The 22,835-nt window shown below is 41.8% G+C and overlaps 1 protein-coding gene across 2 annotated transcripts in view; it reads right to left on the bottom strand.

Moving 5' to 3' along the window:
- kirrel1b (kirre like nephrin family adhesion molecule 1b) overlaps positions 1-22,835 on the bottom strand; it is a 38,191-nt gene that overhangs the window by 5,091 nt on the left and 10,265 nt on the right. For both annotated transcript variants that reach the window (XM_028976169.1, XM_028976170.1), the window contains exons 2-13: positions 13,207-13,356; positions 11,740-11,889; positions 11,235-11,392; positions 10,418-10,568; positions 10,206-10,311; positions 8,783-8,931; positions 7,344-7,471; positions 7,101-7,227; positions 5,824-5,924; positions 3,150-3,366; positions 1,428-1,535; positions 1,023-1,147 (exon numbers count right to left, since the gene is read on the bottom strand). In XM_028976169.1, coding sequence (XP_028832002.1) covers positions 1,023-1,147; positions 1,428-1,535; positions 3,150-3,366; positions 5,824-5,924; positions 7,101-7,227; positions 7,344-7,471; positions 8,783-8,931; positions 10,206-10,311; positions 10,418-10,568; positions 11,235-11,392; positions 11,740-11,889; positions 13,207-13,356 — 1,670 coding nt within the window. The remainder of the gene's footprint in view (positions 1-1,022; positions 1,148-1,427; positions 1,536-3,149; positions 3,367-5,823; positions 5,925-7,100; positions 7,228-7,343; positions 7,472-8,782; positions 8,932-10,205; positions 10,312-10,417; positions 10,569-11,234; positions 11,393-11,739; positions 11,890-13,206; positions 13,357-22,835) is intronic.

Genomic DNA, 22,835 nt, shown 5'->3' with positions numbered 1-22,835 from the left:
GTAATCTGCTAAATAAAAAGAAAACATCTGGGCCTCCTCTGTTTTTTATTCAGAGACACATTTTTCATGTACAGTGGGGCTAAAATATTTTTTCCCACTCTGTGGGTCTGTAAGTTCACTTCAAATGTGAGAGACAGAATGTAAAAATCCCCAGAAAATCACATTTATTTGTATAATAGTGCAGAAAACAAGCATTTGGTCAATAGCAAAAGTTCACCTCATTGCTTTATTATGTAACTTTGGTTGGCAATGAGGTCAAACGTTTCTTGTAGGTCTTCACCAGGTTTTCAAACACTGTAGCTGGAATTTTGGCCCATTCTTACATGTATATCTTTGGGGTTTTGGGGCTGTTGCTTGGCACAGATTCTCTATTGGATTGAGGTCTGTAGACTGGCTAGGCCATTCAAGAACCTTGTAATGCTTTTTACATAGCCACTCCTTCATTGCCCGGGCCGTGTGTTTGGGATCATTGTCATGCTGGAAGATCTTCAATGCTCTCACTGACGGAAGGAGATTTTCACCCAAAATCTCACAATACATGGCCGCCCCATTCATCCTTTCCTAAATATGGATCCTTCATAGTAGGTATGGTGTTCTTGGGATGCGACTCAGCATTCCTCTACCTCCAAACATGAGTTCTATTTTGTTCTTATTTGACCACCTGACATTCTCCCAATCCTCCTCTGGATCATCCAGATGGACTCTGGCAAATTTAAGACAATCTAGACAATCTTGCTTGATTGTACATGCTGCACCATATACAAATAAATTCTTTAAAAATCATAATTTTTTTTTACTGTCTCTCACAGTTGGAGTGCATCCATGATGAAAATTACAGACCACTCTCGTCTTTTTAGGGGGAACAACTTGCACAATCAGTGGCTGCCAAATACTTTTTTGCGCTTCTGTACTTCTCTTCTCTCGGTGAAATGCGAATGTGGTGCTGTGCATGGTTATTGTTGTTAATGTGTTACAGCCAGTGTGAATAGGTTGGTGTGGCAGCCATGAATTGCTATACTCACAGAGTACATGGCCTTAACCATCCGTGTAGCTGTGGAGACATTAACAGGCTCTTCCTCTAAGCTGTGTGTCTCCTTGTTGACAGTTTCCACCTTAATGTCCGGCTTTAGAGTGACCCCACGCCGACCTGGAAGCAAAATGGGTTGAATGAGAAACATAGAAACATAATCACAATTATTACATTCTCTATAAATGATGTATTTTCCTATGTGTCACTTGATGCAGTCAGATATTATATGAAACATATGATGTTTTTTTATTTTATATTTTATTTTAGTATAATTTTATATTTGTATTTTAATGAACTGAATAAAAATGTATTAAAATGGCACCAATGTTGCCATTTTCTATGTTGAAATTTGAATCAATCTCCCCAAACACCACACACAATCCCACTGTTGACTCACTGCCTTTGCGTTGCCGGTAGAGAAAAAGGGCCAAGGCCACCAGGAAGAGCAGCAGAAGGATGGAGGATCCAACAGTTCCACCAGCAATAATCCCCACAGGAACCAGCTCTAATAATCCAATGGAGAGAATGGTTTGTTGAAACGATTATGGTGAAAATCATGCTGTGCATTATTGTGTGGATTAATGTTTTTTAAGCATGTCATAAATTAATAAAAAAACACTGCTCAAAAACATAAAAGTGGACACAAAAACAAAACATCTACATTTACAGCACTTACCAGACGCCCTTATCCAGAGCGACTTACAACCAGTAGTTACAGGGACAGTCTCCCTGGAGCAACTTAGGGTTAAGTGTCTTGCTCAGGGACACAATGGTAGTAAGTGGGATTCGAACCCGGGTCTTCTGGTTCATAGGCGAGTGTGTTACCCACTAGGCTACTACCACCCTGTGTGGTCTCTAGATCTGAATTAATGAAATATTCTTATTAAATAAGTTGTCTTTGTTCTTTGGATGTGCTGACAAAAAAAATCACAGAAAAATGATCAATGGACACTAAATTTATCAACCCATGCAGGTCTGGATTTGGAGTCACACTCTAAATTAAGTGGAAAAACACACTACAGGATGATACAACTTTAGCTCAGTAGTATGTGGGCCTCCACCAAACACCATTACAAACCCACTGCCAAAATGGTTATGCAAGAGGATGTTGCAGGCAGCCAAAGGTTCTCAATGGCGTCTCCAGATTCTGTCATGTCTGTCACTGTCAGGATTGACGGCACCTGGACACATCACCTGTGCCCAATCCGGACAGCTATTAAAAGCCTGTGGCTCCGCCCTCTGCAGCGGCGACATTTTCGTGAACTTGACCTGGCAACGGTGTATGTGTATGTATTTTGAGTTCTGGCAATCGCTGTTATTCCCTGTTTTCGGCCACCGTGCCGCATTTATTTTTTTGTTTTCTGAATAAATTCCCTTTTCCAGAATGTCCTGCCTCTGCGCTTCTCTCCCCCGTCAGCTCACGGTCGTGACAGTCACATGTGTTCACTGTAAACCTGCTTTCATGTGTGAAGAGCACAGGGTGCCAGTGGCAAATGCCAAACATGCTGCCTGGTGTTTGACTGTAAGTACAAGCCTACAACATCCCCGCCCTGTGCTCCTAGCAGTGCTCCTCAGCAAACCCTCTAGCCACAGCTGGCAGTGATGTGGCATCCTGAATGAGCTGTACTTCCTAAGCCACCATTCAAAAGTGACCAAAACATCGGCCAGAAAGCATAGGAACTGAGATGTGGTCTGTGGTCACCACCTGCAGAACCACGCCTTTATTGGGAATGTCTTGCTAATTGCCTATAATTTCCATCTGTTGTCTTTTCCATTTACACAACTTCCTAGGTGGACAGTTTGATTTAATTTTTTTCAGCAGTGTATATTAGTCATGGATTGGCATTTAATTTTATTCCCTTATGCTTGTGAATCGGTCTATTAAATGTAATGTATATATCTGGCCACGCCCTATTGTGCTGGAGCTCCTTCCCCATTAACTTTTGACCCTGACTGTGACTACACCTGTACGTATACTTTATACACCTACTTAATGTGTCTTGTCTATTATATACCAAGACTACAGAAGGATTGTGAGTGTCTTTTTAATGTGTTTGTTGTATCTACATAATAGTTGTAGTTTTGGGTTTGCATGTACAGTATTCAGCAGCTCAGTTACCAGTTTCCTCCAGTGTGATGATCATGGTCCCGGGGCCAAATGCGTTCCAGGCCGTACAGTTGTATGGAGAGTGGAAGTCCGACTCCATGACATTGTTGATGGTAAGGGTGGAGAGCACAGCCCCGCCCTGAGCCACTGCCTTACTCTGCTCCACCGTGTAACGCTCAAGAAGGGTTCCTCTCTCCTTCTCCCACACATTCTCCTTCCATGCCCATACCTGTACAGAAACACACCAAAGACAACATTAAGACACACACACACACACACACACATCACAGACTACAGGTGAACATGCTCAGCCTGACAGGTTTTTGTCCTGTAAGTCTGCACAGGCAGTTATCACATTAAAAATGAAACACACCATTCTCAGCTATGCACAGACTCTCATACTGGCCTTAAGTGCCTTTTAGCCTGAAATTGAAGTGAATGAGAGAGAGGTGGAAAAAGGCGTGAAAAGGGGAACAAAAGACTCACTCCCTCTCTTCCACCCCTCCTTAACTCATGAAAGCCCTCTCAGTCTCCCTCCATATTTAATGCCCATATTGTATGCCTGCATGAGGGTGAGATTGTGATGTCATCTCTCATTATCCGCCCGTTGCTTCTGCAGATGATGAAGAACACCAGGAGAGAGAGAGGAGGGACAGAGGAGGAGGTCATGCTGAGATCTCGTCAGTGCCAGTCTTCATTCGGCCCTTTCGTCACTGAACGCTAATCAGAGCTGAAGCCTACAGGACTTTGTTCTCTCCACTTCCACTACCCCTTATTCTACCCACCTCTCTCTGTCCAACAATAGTAACAGTCCATCCATGTACTCAAGTTTATCCCATTAAACACCATTCCCCTTTTCCCTCTTTGGTTCCCACAGTTCATGTCCTTTTAACTTCTTTGTCCCTGTACTGTCACTCTCTGTTAGCAGAATCGAGTGAAGTGTTAACAGGGTAACTACAGTACAGGGCCAAAGAGGTGAAAAGGACACAAACTGTGGGAACAGTGGAACTGAAGAATGGTGTTTAATGGAGTAAAAGGGGGCAGGATGGATAAAACCTGAAAGATAAAACAAAAGAAGAAGCTGAGCATGTAGTTCAGGTGAAGCAGTGGTATCCTGTTGAGACAGACTTCCCACTGGTCTCTTTCAGGAACATTATTCCTACTGCAGAGAGCCATTATTTAGATCTATAAAACTGTTTGGTGTGTGAGGGTTGCAGCCGATGGAATCGGCCTGATGAACTGTTGTGCAGGAGATCTAGCTTATTTTTAAGCCAATCCAGTCTGGGCCATGTGGTCCGTTTGTGGTCAATTTGTCAGGGAATTTTCTGTGTCTATTGGGATAAAGTCTGTAGGAAAACTCTATGAGGTTTAAGAGGTTAGATAGTTAACCCTATAACACTTCAGACACTGTAAACAGCTTCACTTTATTGTTCAAAAAATTACAAGAATTTTATATGTTTCAATGTTTTTTTGACAATTAAAAGAGTCAACATTGTTGGCCCTCTGCAATTTGCCCTGGCATGCTGTCAATCAACTTCTGGGCCAAATCCTGACTGATAGCAACCCATTCCTTCATAATCAGTACTTGGAGTTTATCAGTATTTGTGGGTTTTTGTGGATTGACCACTAGTTCTCAATTGAATTAAGAAATTAAAGAAAATTAAAAGAAATTTCAATGTTTTGGCCTTATGGCACGGTGCTCCACCATGCTTGAAAAGGCATTACTGTTCTCCAAACTGCTCTTGGATGTCAGAGGATGTTTTGGTACCATTCTTTGTTCATGGCTGTGTTCTTAGGAAAAATTGTGAGGGAACCCACTCCTTTCACATGAATGGTCTCATGATGGTTTACTGTTGGCATGAGTGACTTCAGTGACTTTGAGTTGCATTGTGTTGTTTAAGTGTTCCCTTAATTTTTTTTGAGCAGTGTATATTTGTTATGAATTGCCATCTACTTTTGACCCTGATTGTGTATGCCTGTACGTATACTTTATACGCCTACTTCAAGTGTCTTGTCTATTGTATATCAAGACTACAGAAGGATTGTGAGTGTCTTCTGATTGTGTTTGATGTATCCACATACATTTTTTAGTCTTCGAATGATTTCAAGCATCACCAATGATTTAAAGCATCCAGTCTGCTATTCTAACTCAATCACCAATGACAGAATGATCTACAGCCTTGTGTTCATCAACACTCTCACTGAAATTATCTCAGGATCACTGAATTTATCTCAGCAGGTCCTTTTGTGGCAGTGCTGAAATGCAGTGAAAATGTTTTTTGGGATTAAGTTGGGATTTTGCAATTCATCTGTTCAATCTTCATAACATTCTGGAGTATATGCAAATTGCAATAAAAGAAAAGGAAGCAGCAAACACGGTAAAAAACAGTATTTGTATCATTCTCAAATCTTTTGGCCATGACTGTACAGCTGGATTCTGCTCATGTACTTATTTGTTGGCCAAAGTGTGATATAATGTTGTGTCCCTTGACTTCCATTGTAAAGTAACAGGTAACAAGTAACTATATCTAGTATTATTAACATAATATTAAACATAATTATGATATACATATTAATATGCCCCAATTTTGTCAGGGTAGCTAAAAAAATATGTTCAATAATTTGTGTGTGTGTAAGAGAGAGAGAAGCAGAATGATAGACTTTTATGTCTGTATGGTCTACTCACAATTTTATCAGGAGGGGGTGTGCTGGCAATGTAACACTTGATCTCGGCTTTCTCCCCCCTGATTGCATACTGCACAGAGTCACTGGAGATAATGGGGGGACCTGAAAAAAAAAACACACACACACACACACACACACACACACACACACACACACACACACACACACACACACACACACACACACACACACACAGGATGAGGACGCCTCTTGATAGGGTGACACTGTCCGGCAATATTATCCTGTCAAATTCACAAACAGAAAGGTTCACATCCAAGACCTCAAAATACATACAGAACACTTAATTGCCATAATAGTTGCCATCACAAAATGTATGAACTACAATGTGGCTTAAATCAACTGTTAGCATTGTTTAACTAAATCTAATGCTAATGCAAGATTTAAAACATATTTGGTTTCCAGATGTGCTGCTTATGTCACTAATCACAACAAGACATCCCATCCTGTAGAAAGGAACATGAGTAATGATTCCAACCTCCTTTACATGGGGAGAGGCAGCATGGATCCAGAGATAGAGGATGTAGTTCACTGGTGTAAGCTATTGAGATCTGCCTGGCAACATTTATCACCTATTCTGATGATAACTGTCCACCCCGGTGATGGGTCATTGCAAAGAGCAGCCTGTGACCTGGCACGTTTCTCAATCATTTGTGTCAAGGTCCCTGGCATGGTTGACTGAGGCAGTGCTCCATGTCCTCATTAACTTTTCAGATCCAACTACTGAAGGGATAAATTGGGTTATTGGAGCAGGATCTCACATTTTGTTTCTCTATCGCATATGTTTAGGATAGATAAATCTGGGCCCATATTGGCACCAGGAGTGCCATGCCAGCACTACCATGCTTCTGCGACAACAACATGTAAAAATAACAGTTCTGACCATGCTGGTCCAAATTTTAGTTAGAAGCATTTTTCAGAAAGTGTTCTTGAGATATTGTTTTAAAAGGAAATAGGGCAGACAGATGGACAGGTGGGCAACAAAAAATGCTGCCTCTGGCTACAGCCATCGCAAAGGCTAGAGTAGAAAACAAGTATAGATTTTTTACACTACAATAACTATAAAATTGTAATTTGTACCGTTTAAATGGACATTCTTGAAGTGAGAAAACCTACAGTACAGTACAGGCCCAAAGTTTGCACACACCTTCTCATTCAATGTGTTTTCTTTATTTTCAGCATGCTAACACAGGACCACAATATGGCATCGCAGTTAACACGAAATTACTATTATGAACTCACAGAGAAAAAGGCACTAACCATTGACTGTAAGTGAGACCTCTGTCTCTCCAACCCCTATCCTGGGTACTATGGCTTTACACACATACTGACCAGCATCTGTCTGGCTCACTGACTTCAGGTACAACTGGTTATTATTACTGAGAACCTGAAAATGAACAGACACAGAATAAAGCTGAAATGAAAGGTATAAGAAAGCATTCTGTCTGTTTTCTCATAATTTGCTGATGGTGTGTATTTAGGATAAAGATGTAGGATTTTCACCATGCTGGAGCCCTTCTTTGTCCAGGTGAGGGTGAGCGGAGGATTCCCAGCCCATTTACAGTTCAGACTCACGTCTGAACCTACATCTACCGTCACTGGTCTGGGTTCAACCACCAGAATAGGACCAACTGTGCGAGAAAAAAAGAAAAGAGTAGGTGTAAGTGTAAATAAGCTGAGCTGAGCTTCTTTATCCTGTTACACTCATCGCAGCAGTGTGTGGAATTGAGTAGGAGGGAGACAGCAACAAGGTTCCAAAAAGAAAGTCAATCAAGTCATGACTTGTTAATGTTGGTGGAAAACGCTGTCTCAGTCATCATTCCAGAGACTCCCACTAAACGATAATAGAGTTCATATTGTTGCGGGCTGTTGGCAGAACCTCCCACAGCTTCCCTCCACACACGTTCACCATACTAAACCGGATACTGGAACGATAATAAAGTACACTACAGCTTAGCTCTACTTTAGAGGATTTTACTTTAGAGGATTTTACGAGAGACCACATGCCAAAAAAAAGAGGTTTAAAACTACAGATTGTATTTTTTGTGAAATCCTTTTCACATTTTCTGTAGGTTCTTTGTCAAAGGAAAAAAAAGAGAGAGAGAGAGAGAGAGAGAGAGGACATTCACAAATTCACCAATCAGAATTCTTGAATTAAAGCTCTAAAAGTTTATCAGCATTTGGTTTGGTGTTGGGTATGGCCACATGACTAACAGAGAGTGAGATGATTTACAAGCAAAGGAAAACGAAGGGAAGAGGAAGAGACAGGACAGTGCCTCATTGTTGTCATATAGAATTTTTTACCCATGTATGAAAACGGGTTCAAAACATCCAGAATTAGAGTTTAGGGTTTGTGAGAAATGTATTCCTGTAAATCCTGAAACAATACTTTATGTGTCATTAGTGAACATGCCCTAAAGCACTATGTCTACTAAAGCACCTTGAAGACAGGGCTCAAGATTTTTTACTGTACTGCACATCAGTCCCAATATCTCATATTATTATTGTAATTATTAACAGTTTCATGTTATAGTGGTTCTTGCAAGAAAATTGTGAAAACTTTTGATTTAGCTTCTGCAATAAAACACTGTCACCTCTGATCATGCTTTCCAGCCTATGATGTGACACTGTGAATAAAAATAACTGGGAACATATTAAAATATTTGAAAAGAGATGTATCACAGTGTATTAATGTGAGTAATTCTCCCTCTCAGCTCAGTTTTAATTCCTCTACTAATGGCTTTAAATTCTGGAAGAATTTCACTTAAGGGTCAGTACTGCTTCAACAGTATGAGATTGTGCTGAAGAGCTCAGGTACTGCAGTCATCCAACTGTCATCTCTTGTCTTGTCAAATGTTAAAGTTTCTGCTTTAGCTGACTTTGTGTTCCCTGTGTGTCTTAGTGTAGTGACAGGCGACCGGATGGATGGAGGGGCAACTCACAATGCACGTCAACCAGTATGCTGACGTTGGTGCTGCCCACTGCGTTGAACACTTGACAGGAGACGGGCTCTGTGAAGTACGAGTGATCAACCAATGTGACAAACACGCTGTCCCTCGCCCAGTCCAACAGCACTCCCCCTTTTGACCACCTACAAACACACACAAAAGAAAAAAAACAGCACACTGTCATTCACACACAGGAAGAAAACGTCTGTTTTGACGTATTTATGTAAGTTCCGTGTTATACAGTGCATCTGGAAAGTATTCACAGTCTTTTTGTATTCACAATCACTTTTTCCACATTTTGTTATGTTACCTGTCTATATAAGATCCCACACTTGACAGTTCATGTCAGAGCACAAACCAAGCATGAAGTCAAAGGAATTGTCTGTAGACCTCTGAGACAGGATTGTCGCCAGGCACAAATCAGGGGAAGGTTACGGAAAGATTTCTGCTGCTGCTTTGAATGTCCCAATGAGCACAGTGGTCTCAAACATCCTTTAGTGGAAAACGTTCGAAACCACCAGGACTCTTCCTAGAGCAGGCTGGCCACCTAAACTGAGTAACTGGATGTAAAGGTTTAGTCAGGGAAGTGACCAAGGGCCCAATGGTCGTGAGGTCCTCTGTAGACAGAGGAGAATCTTCAAGAAAGAAAACCATCTCTGCATCAATCCACCAATCAGGCCTGTATGGTTGAGTGGGCAGATGGAAGCCACTCCTTTTGTTCAAGGCACATGGCAGCCACCTGGAGTTTGCCAAAAGGCAGAAATCAGGCACCACTCATCACCAGGCAAATGCCATCCCTACAATGAAGCATGGTGGTGGCAGCATCATGCAGTGCAGATGTTTGTTCAGCTGCAGGAACTAGGAAAGATGACTTCTGTGAATGTCCTTGAGTGGCTCAGCCAGAGGCCACATGGAGTGTGAGAGGCTGGCCAAGCTTGTGGCATCAAATTCAAAAAGACTTCAGGCTGTAATTGATTCACAAAGTATTGAGCAAAGGCTGTGAATACTTATGTACATGTGATTTCTCAGTTCATTATTTTTAATAAATTTGCCAAAACCTCAAGCAAACTTTTTTCACATTGTAATCACGGGTTTTGTGAGTATTCTGAGGAAAAAATTAAACTAGGGTGGTAGTGGCCTATTAACTCGCCTATTAACCAGAAGACCCAGGTTCAAATCTTGCTTACTACCATTGTGTCCCTGAGCAAGACACTTAACCCTAAGTTGCTCCAGGGAGGACTGTCCCTGTAACTACTGATTGTAAGTCGCTCTGGATAAGGTCGTCTGATAAAAATGGAATAAGGCTGTAACAGAAACAAAAAATGGAAACAGTGATACACTGAATACTTTCCAGATGCACTTTAAGTGTGAAGAAATTTGGTCCTCACTAAGCTATAAATAAAACAAGCACACACACCTGTAGCCCATAATCGGTGGGTTGGCAGAGGCTTGGCAAGTGAACGTTACCCTCTCTCCTTCCAGCACAGAGCGAGGTTCAATAGACAGAGTAACCGTAGGTTTATCTGTGTATGGAGAGGCGAGTTAAATCACACACAATCCTTCCAAATGTGAGACTAATGGAAGTAATCTATTGAGGCTAGTGAGAGAGAGTGAATAAAGAAAACTCACGGTGTACATTGAGTATGACACTGGTGTGTTTTCCAGAGGGTATGGCTGCATTGGAGGTTATGCAGGTTAAATTGCGCCCTGTGTCTGTGTCCAGAGGCGTGATTGGAAGCAGGCTGCTTGTGGTCACCCGCTTCCGGTCTGACAGCAGCTCCTGAGGATCAAAAACACACATGATGCTAGTTTATAGTGTGTAAGTACATTACAGAAGAAGTCTGCTCCTGACGCTGTGCAAGTGCTTTTTCCCACACCACACACACCAGATCTGTGAAATGACACTACTTTGTCTATGTCTTTTGTCTCTGTTTCGGTCAAATCATCTTATCTCACTGTGCATATGTGTGTAGCTGAGTGATTTTTGAAAAGACATACTACATGGACAAAGGTATTATTACACCATTAAACCACCAGGGACCTTAATGACATAGCATTCATACACATACACTTTACCATAGAGTTGGCGCTCGCTTTGTTGCATATTTCAGCTTCTGTTCAGTTAGCCTTTCCACAAGATTATTTTAGATTTTGTGTCCATTAATTCTGTATAGCTTGTCAGTGGACTTGCATGGAGTTTCTCAGCCACAATAACCCATATTGTACTTAAAATAATGGCAGTAGAAGTTATTGAATCAGCAGAGCACTGGCACACTATGGACCTCAGTAGTAGCAGACTCCGGTCTCTTACTTCATATGGTGTCTTGCTTTGTGGATTTTAACAATGTTTAATATTATTTCTCGTTCATTCATTCACCTAACAACACATTTACTATTCACAATCAGTTCCATTTAACGGTATTTTTAGGATGTGAAATCTGCTAACCGTGGTGCTGTAGGCCCCCTCCAGCAAGACTCCATCTCTGGTCCACTGTATGATGGCGGCTGGTTTGGCTGCTCTGGTCACACAGCTGAGGTTGTAGGCCATTTCTGCCAGCAACAAGATTTCGGGACCTCCGTCTATTACTGGGTCCTCTGGAGGAACTGGAGAGACACCAGGATTACATTTTACTCACACACATATACACAGCATGTACTTGTATAATACTGGCATACGACGTTTTGGTGAAACGTTATTCATCTACTACATTAAGCCTACAGGCTTCTAACAGGCCAGCTTGAAACTTAACCACCATCTGACATATATTTAAATTAATATGCACCGACCACTGAGTATTGATTCATATATTGATTGATATAGCAAATCAGTTCAGTGCTTAAACAGCAACATGCACAATACAACCAGCATTCTCCAAATGTCATCAATCAGACCTTGGCATGGCATACACACACACACACACACACACACACACACACACACACACACTTACTGAGCACGTTGAGTTTGGCTCTCCTGGAGCGCAAGGCAGCCTCAGTGGCCTGGCACTCATACAAAGAATCATCTGATAGTTCAGCTGAGGAGATCTCCAGATTATACTGGCCAACCTCCACCACACGCAGTACACGGTACCGTGGCCACGCTGCAACAGACACACACAATGAGAGTTACACACACACACACACACACACACACACACACACACACACACAAACACACACTTTCTGCACAGATGCAACACTCCATACAATATCTTAATTAATGGACACTTAAGGACCACAAAAATGAACAATTTCCTTGTTGTGTTGACACTATGGACAGTGCAATAAATGAAAATAGACAAAAACTCTGTCTATGGTGTGGGTGGTAGTAGCCTAGTGGGTAACACACTTGCCCATGAACCCTGTGGTTAAGTCTCTTGTCTCCAGGGGGACTGTCCCTTAGCTACTGATTGTAAGATGCTATGGATAAATGCTGAAAATGTACCATGAACAGCCCCACATAGTAATTAAATACCTTCCTTTTATTCATGCAGTATATACTACAACAGCACACACACAATGCACACCATAGACATAACACATAATTACAGTACTAACAGAAACTGACTGTTGTACTAAGGCCAGGGTACAACAGGAACAAACATATACACACAAAAGATACACTGCAAGAAAGAACATACACACATGCACTGTGGTCACACTAAGACAAATTTCAGAAATACCCTCACACATGTCCTACAATACAATACACTGCAATAAAACAATACTATCTTTTTAAAAACACACTACATGATCCCGATTGCTTGTTAAAATCATGTGAGTGTTTGTCGATCACGCACAGCAGCAGACAGTGTTTAATACAGTTTAGCATTTAACGTATGAGGGCTACTTAGAGAACAAAGAGCTTCATCTGGACACAGCAGCGCCACGCCCAGCAGAGGGCAGCATCACAGCACATTGGAATTCAGGTAGCGCTTGCTCATATGACATCATCGATCTCCAGTCGGTGGGGAGACAAAAGTATTGGCACAGATTACATCATCCTCAGTTCAGCCTATCAGAGCTGACACGCTCAACCTGTGCATGTGTGTGTGTGTTTGTGTGCATGTATTCAAAGCAGCAGCATTAATCAATTGCGGGGATGTCACAGAAACAAAGAGCATGATAAGCGACGCAGCAGAGGGAAAGAGGGGTGGGATGAAAGGGAGCCATGGGAGCGAGGGATGGAGGGAAGAGAGGATGGCGGCAGGGAAATTAAGATATTAGCCTGGTGTTGCACTGCAGTAGTGCCCTCCATCTTAAAAGTGAGTGAGAGAACCAGCTGACCTTCATAACACTTGTAGTGCATCTGTGTGGCAAAGTGTGTGTTTTGTAGATTGGCAATAAACACCTCCGCTGTCACATATTATTTATGAGAAAAGCTTATTGCTGAATGAGAGTGCAGCTGCCCATCTTACCCCTCAGGTCCTCTCCAATGCCCAGGGCCAGGCCGTCTTTGGTCCACTGCACGATGCCGGTGTAGTTAAACACCACGCAGGACAGCACCACCCTGTCTCCCAACACCACTGTCTGGTCCGCCGGCTCCTGTGAGAACCGTGCTCCCCACACTGAGAGAGAAAGACACAATAATTTGCATAAAAATAAATGACATTTAATGAAAAGGAACTGTAATATTCCAATAAATTGTTATTATATCAGTGTTACACTCAAAATGTGTGAGTGTGGAATTGGTGCTTAACGGCTCCTATTTTATATCTGTGACATTAACACATGCAAAACACACGCATGCGCACACACATGCATACAAAAGTTTCCACATGTTTGCATCATCAAGCGGATACTTCAACTTCTCTGCACTTCTTAAACTGGAAACATTTCCCTCCATCTCTCTCTGCTCTGGCACAGGGTTCCATAGCAAAGTAAAATATACCTACACATCAAACATGTAAGATACAAACCATTTTCGATCACCTCTGGCAGAATCACTCTAAATAAATGGTGACCTAGCGGTTAAGGAAGCAACTCCGTAACCAGAAGGTTACCGGTTCGAATCCTGATCTGCCAAGGTGCCACTGTGATGCCGTTAAGCAAAGCACCGTCCCCACTCACTGCTCCCCGGGCGCCTGTCATGGCTGCCCACTGCTCACTAAGGGTGATGGTTAAAAGCTGAGGACACATTTTGTTGTGTCACCGTGTGCTCTGCTGCAGTGTTTCACAATGACTTTATCAGCTATCTAGTGCTATCATGTTCATCACAGCTGGCTAAACCAAACACAAATCATAGTCTAGTACACCTCAATATTTTGAGACAATAGACTCATATTTTTGCAGTATGTAAATACATTGAAATACATAAATTACTATTTCTTGGATAAATATAAAAACAATGACTGGCAAAAAAATGTTCACCTTAAAGATATAGACTGTGAGAACACGTGTGCATTATTTGCAAGTGTTAATATATCTGACATCAAATAATAATGTTGCTGCACAGCACCATATTTAGAAAAGAACTGGATTCTACCAATGTGGTGGTAGTAGCAGAGTGGGTAACACACTCACCTATGAACCAGAAGACCCTGAGCAAGACACTTAACCCTAAGTTGCTCCAGGGGGGACTGTCCCTGTAACTACTGATTGTAAGTCGCTCTGGATAAGGGCGTCTGATAAATGCTGTAAATGTAAATGTAAAATCCCATTCACTACATTTGTTATATTTACATTACATTACATTTACAGCATTTATCAGACGCCCTTATCCAGAGCGACTTACAATCAGTAAATACAGGGACAGTCTCCCTGGAGCAACTTAAGGTTAAGTGTCTTGCTCAGGGACACAATGGTAGTAAGTGGGATTTGAACCCGGGTCTTCTGGTTCACAGGCCAGTGTCTTACCCACTAGGCTACTACCACCTTACCACATTTGTAAACTGGAGTTTCAATCCATCAAGTGAACAGATGGAATTAGAAGTGAAATATCTTAAATTGTTGTTAATCAGGCGTTCTGGGGTCATCTCTGCCACTGTGAAGGGCGAAGCAGAGATGATGCCCGTGATGGCGGCAGTGACGTGCAGCTTTGCAGAACTTTTTCTTTTAATGGCTGTAAAAGTTCTTCACCGTGTCCTCCTCGCCAGTGACTCTATGACATCATCGGCTGGAGCGCTGTGCCAGGGATGAGTCACCCCCTCGCTGCTGCTGATGTTCACTTAGAGCTTTACCTCCTCACCCCTGTGTGCGCCCGCAGCGCATGCTTAACCTGAGGATTTAATAGTGTGGTGAAGATTAATGAGCAGTGCTACCCCTTTCTTTTAATTTAGTTAATATGAGCACACACAAAGTCACACACATTCCAGCAACGACCCTGTCCTTATATATGTTTCTGGGCTATGTCTCACAATCAGCTAAAGCGTGCTTGCCTGCATCTGTGCATGTAACGGGCAAATGGTGGCAGTGATGGCCTAGCGGCTATGGAATGCCACAAAAGCCATAAATCGGAAGGTTGTGGGTTCAAATGCTAAATCGCCAACTGAACCGCTACACTGAAGACCGCCACACTGAAGACCCCTTTAGCAAGGTACCATCCCCATACACTGCTCCCTGGGCACCTGTCATGGCTGCCCACTGCAGGTGATGTGTTAAATGCAGAGGACAGATTTCACTGTGTGCACCATGTGCTGTGCTGTGTCACATGTGACAATTAATCACTTTCACCAATATCTAAAGTTTCAGGTACAAACAGTGAACAGCATGGTACAATGAGCAGAGTTGCCTGAGGCAGACAATGACAGGAGTTGGGTGCAGAGATGTGATTCTTCTAATAATCATCATTCTCAGCAAATCAGTCTCTAGCATACCAAAATCAGATGAACAGCAACAAACACACAATTAATTAAGTTCTTCTGACAGTCTGGTCTTAACGGTGAATGCCTTTCACTTAGGTATAAGATGGAAATGCTCAGCTGAATCAAAATACAGCTTCAAAATAACACAGCATAAAGCCACTAGACATTAGGAGTGAGTAGAGGGTGGTAGCCTAGATGATAAGACACTCATCTATGAGCCAGACGTTCACAAAAAACAGATTGAAAAATTAATGGTCCAAAAAAGGCTAGTCTTTAGTCTTTTAATGCAAAATAACTATAGAACCCCTGCTTTACTACTGTTATTAACGAGCTAACGCTAACTTGTCATGCTGGATGACGGGTAAACATTTACAGCATTTATCAGACGCCCTTATTTACATTTACATTTACAATTCCGGTTCACTAGGACCCCAACTATGAATACATCTATTTTATTCACTCTGTTGTAGATTCTGTACACAAAGTTCGACAACAAGAAAATTACAATTTAATCTAAATATTCTTTAAAGAGGAAGGTCTTGAGCTGTCGTTTGAAGGTGCTCAGTGACTGAGCTGTTCTGACCTCGAGGGGAAGTTCATTCCACCACCGAGGGGCCAAGACAGAGAAGAGTCTAGATGAATGTTTTCCTTTTACCTTCAGAGATGGAGGGACCAGGCGAGCAGTACTGGAGGCTCGGAGTATACGAGGTGCAGTGCGAGGTGTAATAAGGGCACCTTATCCAGAGCGACAATCAGTACTTACACGGACAGTCCCCCTGGAGCAACTTAGGGTTAAGTGTCTTGCTCAGGGACACAATGGTAGTAGGTGGGATTTGATCTGGTTCATAGGCAAGTGTGTTACCCACTAGGCTACTACCACCCTCCATCGTCCACACGGAGACGCAGAGAACAGTCCGAACGCTGTTTCATGCCCCCTCCACACCTGTAGGTGGCGCTGTAAGTCCCCGTCTAGTTCTCCTACGTGGCGAGTTAAACACCAGCACCAGGGACATTACGTTCCTCACTTCACAGCGGAACAAAAGTAGGATTCTGTAGTGACTTATCCTGCTGCTGAACTCCCTTCCTCCTCATCAAACACGCGTTTCAGGTGCTGGATCATTGCCGTGGTGCTCCCGTGCCATGTCGGTTTTGCATATTTTCGCGCAGATTTCTCTGCCTCCGCCATGTATCTGTCCTCTACCTCCGCTCGTTTTTTTTTGTATTTTTGCTCCACGCTGTCTATGAGGCGCCAAACTCTGCTAGCATCTGTGCGCAAGAGAGACCGAGTGTGTTCACTCCACTCCGCGCTCAAATAAAGTTATTTTTTTAATAATCAAAAGTCTCCGCGTCGCGCGACACAACGAATCGATTAGGAAATTCGTTGCCAACTCTTTTAGTAATCGTTTTGTATCGATTTAATCGATTCCTTGTTGCAGCCCTAGTGGACACAAGTGTTTATTTTGATCTGATACTATATTCACAACACAAGTTTAATAGAGAAATTGTCACAATACAGAAAGAAGAGGATGACCCAGATTAGTCAGAGATAAAAAAATTATCTAAAGCAGATCACATGGAAATTAAAAGGCAATTGGTGCTGAAGTAAATTGATCATATTCCAAATAGCTTGGAAGGAGGGCCTTCTTAACTATAGGAAGGCTCTTAGTAGCCAGTAGCTAAACTAACCAGGAATAAGACCAACATGGATACTATCACCAAATATAATCATAGTAGTGATGATTTTATAAACTTATTCAGTGCTAAAATTGTAATGAATAGAGATAAGATTTGAAAAACATAAACAGCTCCATTGATATTACTGTTGAAATTAATCTTCCTATAGCAGACCACTGATTAGAATGCACTCTTTAAAGAGCCTGAATTAATTAAACAAATTTCATTATCAAATCAATGTTCTTGTATATCCGCTTCCTACAAGTTTCCTTAAACAAGGCGCACCATTGTGATAAAGCCTCTCCTTAAGATAATTCATTTGTTGCTTAGCATTGGCCACATAAAAAAGGTTGTTTAAGGTAGAAGTCATCAGACCCCTGATTAAAAAACCTGATCTTGATCACAGTCAACTTTCAAATTATAGACAGATATTCAACCTTCTGTACCTACACAGCAACAACATTCATGAAGTATATCAATCGGGGATTTAGACCTCATCATAGTATTGAGACAGCGCTGGTTAAAGTGGTTAATGACCTGCTGTTGGCCTCTGATCAGGGCCGCATCTCACTGCTTGTCCTGCTTGACCTTAGTGCAACGTTTGACACTATTGATCACGCTATTCTCCTTGACAGGTTAGAGAAAATTCGACCATATCACCCCGGTCTTACGTTCACGGCTACCCATCAAGTTTAGGATTAAGGATTTTTGTTATTTACTATCCGCCACGCTCTCTGCGTTTGAAGGGTGCGGGGTCACTGCTGGTATCCAAAGTACAGAAGGTCACAGCTGGCAGCAGATCCTTCTCTTATAGAGCTCTGGAGCTGTGGAACGGCTTGTTGGTCATTGTTCTGGACTCAGACCCAGTCTACAGGTTTAAAACTAGATGGAAACATATCTGTTCACTCTGGCCTTCTGTTAAAATCTCAGACACAGTGTAAAGTCTTAAGTCCCCTTTATTACACGGTCACCTAGTCAAGCATAGACAGTGTTAATTTCACCTTTGTTAGGTTGTCCTAGTTATGGTTATAGTTGTACATTTGTACCCTTTCTGTATCAGTTGTACAATGCCGTTGCTTCTGTTTGTGCTCTCCGAGGCACCAAATCAAGCGCCCAGACACTCAGAGTCCAATGAAAAGGGGGACCAGAGGGTCCCTGGCAGTGAGCTGCTGACGAGACAACTCAGCTTGAAATGTACCACCACCGTAGGGTCACCACCGCAACAACTAAATATTCAGGGATCTTCAAATGGACCAGTAGCATTATAATGGGCACGTAATGTACACCATGACACTGGACTAAAACCTACTCTGCACTGTCCAGTACCTCCAAACATGGTCAGATGCTCTACACTGTACTTTGGACTTTTCCACCACTACACCTGATTGACTTTTTCTTTTCTTGCACTAATCACCACCAACCCTGTACTGATACCACTCTATTCACTCTAGCCTGAAAGGGGGTCCCTCTCTGGATCACTCCTTCCCAAGGCTTCTTCCTTTCTGTAGGGCATGTCAAAGCCCATTGAAACATACTGTATGAGATTTTCGGCTATATAAGAAATAAATGTTGTTGTAGTACTATTATTTTTAAACTGAACACTTTGGGAAAGGGGACTTGAAAACAGGAACAGTGAAGGCACAACTCAAACGGGGATCACTCCACCTGAAAAGCAAACTCAGACCATTACATATACTTTGACACACACTCAGTACCCAGAGGCACACCGCCTCAAACCAAGACCTAAACCAAAACTTTCTCAAAATAAGAAACTATAAAAAGAGCGGCCGTGCAGGTTCACAGTTTAATACCGAAGCACTGATGCAGGCAACCCGAACTAAGAAGGATGTCAGGTATGGGGAATCAAGTAGGCGTGGCCGGCAATCTGAGTTCATCATAAGTGCAACATAACACGTAGCTTCTGCTATTGAATCATGAAATCGTTAATCGATACTACAACCAACGCTGAAAAACGTGAACCGCTTTTCTATTCCTGTGAACATTCCAGGAACAATCCCAATGAATCTTACCACCAACACGCCTTCTTCAAAATGATCAGCTGCTGATTAGATTATCACCAAACAGAGAAATGAGTGTCGTGGCTGAGGACGTAACCCATTAATTTTACTGTTAAACCTTTGGCAAGCTAATATTTTATTTTTATATTATTTAATTGTGGCTTGAAACTTTTAGTTAGTTGCTTAGCATTATTGTAACATTATTGTGTTTTTCTTTCTTTTGTTTGATGACATTTAATTTTGACATTTAATTCAACTGTGATTAGTAGTTTATTGAATATAATTTTATTAAATCCCAAGCCCAGCATTTGAGAAGTATTTTCAGTAAATTCATAAAATGTTTATTTAATTCAGTTTCCAACAGAATTCAAATTCAAGACACTCCACAAAGTGCATTAAATAAAGAAAGAAGATTTGACATACATCTTAAAGAGCAACACTTAATTTACTTGGGAGATTCCTTTTTTAAATTAGCGCAAAAAGACAATTACTTTGATTGCATTAGTCACTGACAACTGCTTACATCTCCAATTCTCTCTCTGAACACCATTCTTAATCTGTTTTGTGATTTTATTTCATCTATTTCCCCATTTCTTTTTCCATTCAAAATAATTCAATGCCTTTCCTCTTGTGTTCTCACTCTCCGGTGTTAATTGCTCGTACAAGTAGTAACACCCCCCTACACACTCCATACCACCCCCAGCCCAGAAATAAGCACACTGCTTATGTCTGCTCTCATTAACATCAGCGTGTGGGTGTGTGCGGCGTGCACACATTGTGTATCTGTGCATGTGTTCGAAGCTGTGTGTGTTTCTGTGTGTGTGTGTGTGTGAGACAGAGAAAAAAACTGTAAACACACACACACACAATCACACACACAAACTGGTTCCCTGACCCAACAACCAAGTCCTATGAATCAATGAATCATTTCTTAAGCTTGCCACACTTGTGTGTCCTCTTCTTCAGAGGATCTATTTTATGTCACTCTATCCTGCTGCGTCTTACCCATCCATCTTCCTTCATAATTGAAAACGTCTCCTCTTTTCTGTCCTCTCCTCCCTCTCTTTCACCCTCTCTGTGCCCCCCTCCCTTGTTCCGAAGGGAGATGTAAGTGGGACAGAGGAGAGAAACAAACAGATAAAGCTTCAGTCTCTGCTTCACACTCCATCTCTCCCGGGACCGAAACTCCCCTCCTCTACATGTTTCCCCAACCCCATCCATCTATCTCCCCTCTGCCTCCCGCCGTTCCTCCCCTCCTCTCTCTCACTCGCACGTTCCCTAACTCCCTCCCTCTCTATCAAAATACTTCATTGTCTTAGTTTCCTCACATATTTTTCCCGGCTTTGTGACTCAAACCGGTTGAAACTATTGTAAAGTGAAGGTAGACCCGTCCAAATTCTCTCTCAGCTCCTCTCTTTCCCCTCCTCCTCTCTTTCTCCCTTATCCCTCCTTCTGTCTTTTCACACATTCACACTTTGGAGGTTTTTTTTTTTATTATTTCTCACTCATCGTGTAATTCCCCTGTTCATGCCTCTCTCCCTCTTCCTCCTTTTTCTCACTCCCCCTCTCTCTCTGGAACGCCTTTAATTAGCCTGTAGCCAGGAGTCAACCTCCGATCCCTTTTCAGCCACACACTCTTCTAAATGATTTAGACACAGGGCTCAGCTTATAGTGGTGGGGTAGATGACAGGAATTTGGAGAGACAGTGTGTGGCATAAACAGGCAAAATAAAGGTTGAATGCAGCCAAAATACCAGCCCAGTAAATCCACAAATCGTAACATTTTACATTTCTATCATATTTATATATTTTGCAACAATCTCATTTACGTTGTAGCTGATGCCAGCTTGTACAGTAGTTCAGGTTTCTTCCATCTCTGGACAGGCCCATCACAGAGAGAAAGAAGAGTGCAGACCTCTGCCAAGAACAGCAGTCAACTCTTCTACGATATGCAAATTTGCAGATATACGTTTGGATATATTTCAAAATCTATAAGAATGAGTTCTCCAAGACTACTCCTCTCTGCATGTGTGCTTGGCTGAACCCTGACCTTTTAGGGGTCACATGCTCATGTAAAAAAACAAATAATGTTGCACAATATTTTTTCTGTATTGAAATGTTTTAACAGTATTTTAATTTCACAACACTAGAGTTACATCTCTGTCAGCAATAAAAGCAGGTCCAAAATGTGATGCTGCTCCACAGGGTGTGGAGGTGCTGCTGTGACCACAAGGAAGGTTGATGGACGGGCAGAGGCAAACTACAATTGTCGACCATTACACGCTATTAAATGGGAACTGATGCCATAGATGAACTAGATGCCACGTTTAAAACAAACTTATAAAAAGAAATATAAAAAAGGTGTGATAAGGACCATTCAATTCTACAGGACGGCAAGGTCAAAGGTGTTAAAGCAAATGCTTTTTTTTTTTTTTATTTGACCCATACTACACCTGTCCACCAAGTATCAAGGAAATCAGGCTGGGCAGGTTTGTGTCATCTTGCACACCAAAAGACAAACAAGCAGCACTGACAAATATAGCCAATTTGGTGAAGGTAATACTATAATACATCGCAGACAAAATGAATGTGTTAATTGTTGCAATAAATTTATAACAAGTTAACACATGAATTCAAGCCTTGAACACAGCTGAATTTTGTTGTGTGTGCGGTCTGACATTTGACATGGATACCAAATTCTTTAAATAAATAATGAGGTGCACAGCGAAGGAGTTATTTTAACACAGTAACATAGTATAATATAATAATATTTTTACTGTATTAAAGTCATTCATCCCCTCAGTGTTGATGAGGCCATATTTAAGTGATTTTTGATGAGTGTTCTACCTCATTTCAAATTTATTTCAAGCTACATATACATCAAAGCCACCGTGTTTGCAGCTTGATAATTTATTCACACAAGCGTCATGTTAGAAACTAGTGTAAAAAACATAAAGGGCATTACATTTCCAGCTTTAGGCACAAATTTTCCTCTAAAAACTCCTCTAAAGTGAATTATGTTTGGTGGATAACAGCAGACCTTCACATCTCCCTGCCTCAGCTCTATAACATTCAAAACTGTGCACACACGTACTTTGCAGAGCCCAAGTTAATGAATGTCTCTTGTGTGTGAGGCCATTAAGCACCACATGTAAGTATGTGTGAGTGCATTACTGCATTAAAGACATATTACATTATTTATGTCTCCCTTAAAGCCCACAAGTGCCACTCACAATGTGTAGGCCCTGGGCCCCAGGGCGCAAGTGACCACTGGCACACACATATGCACATTTGTGTGTGCGCACAGACACACGCACAAAAAAAATCTGCACCTGAGCAGTGACCCAGAAAAGAAAATGGGAAAAAAAAGAAATATGTCTGGAAATTCCTTTAATGAATTTCCTCTGAGATCTTCAGAGACTCACCCACTCATAAAAAATCAAGGATTATAAATGAGCTGTGTGTGCGTGGACATACATTTATTCCTTAGTGGGGACCAGATGTTCCCACAAAAATAGAAAGACCATATTTTATTTCTATTCCCCACTAGGAA

The sequence above is a fragment of the Denticeps clupeoides genome, chromosome 4 (genome assembly GCF_900700375.1).
Source record: "Denticeps clupeoides chromosome 4, fDenClu1.1, whole genome shotgun sequence".
Classification (NCBI taxonomy): domain Eukaryota; kingdom Metazoa; phylum Chordata; class Actinopteri; order Clupeiformes; family Denticipitidae; genus Denticeps; species Denticeps clupeoides.
Note: the sequence above shows the minus strand (reverse complement) of the source record. Positions and strands in the feature narration are given on the sequence as shown.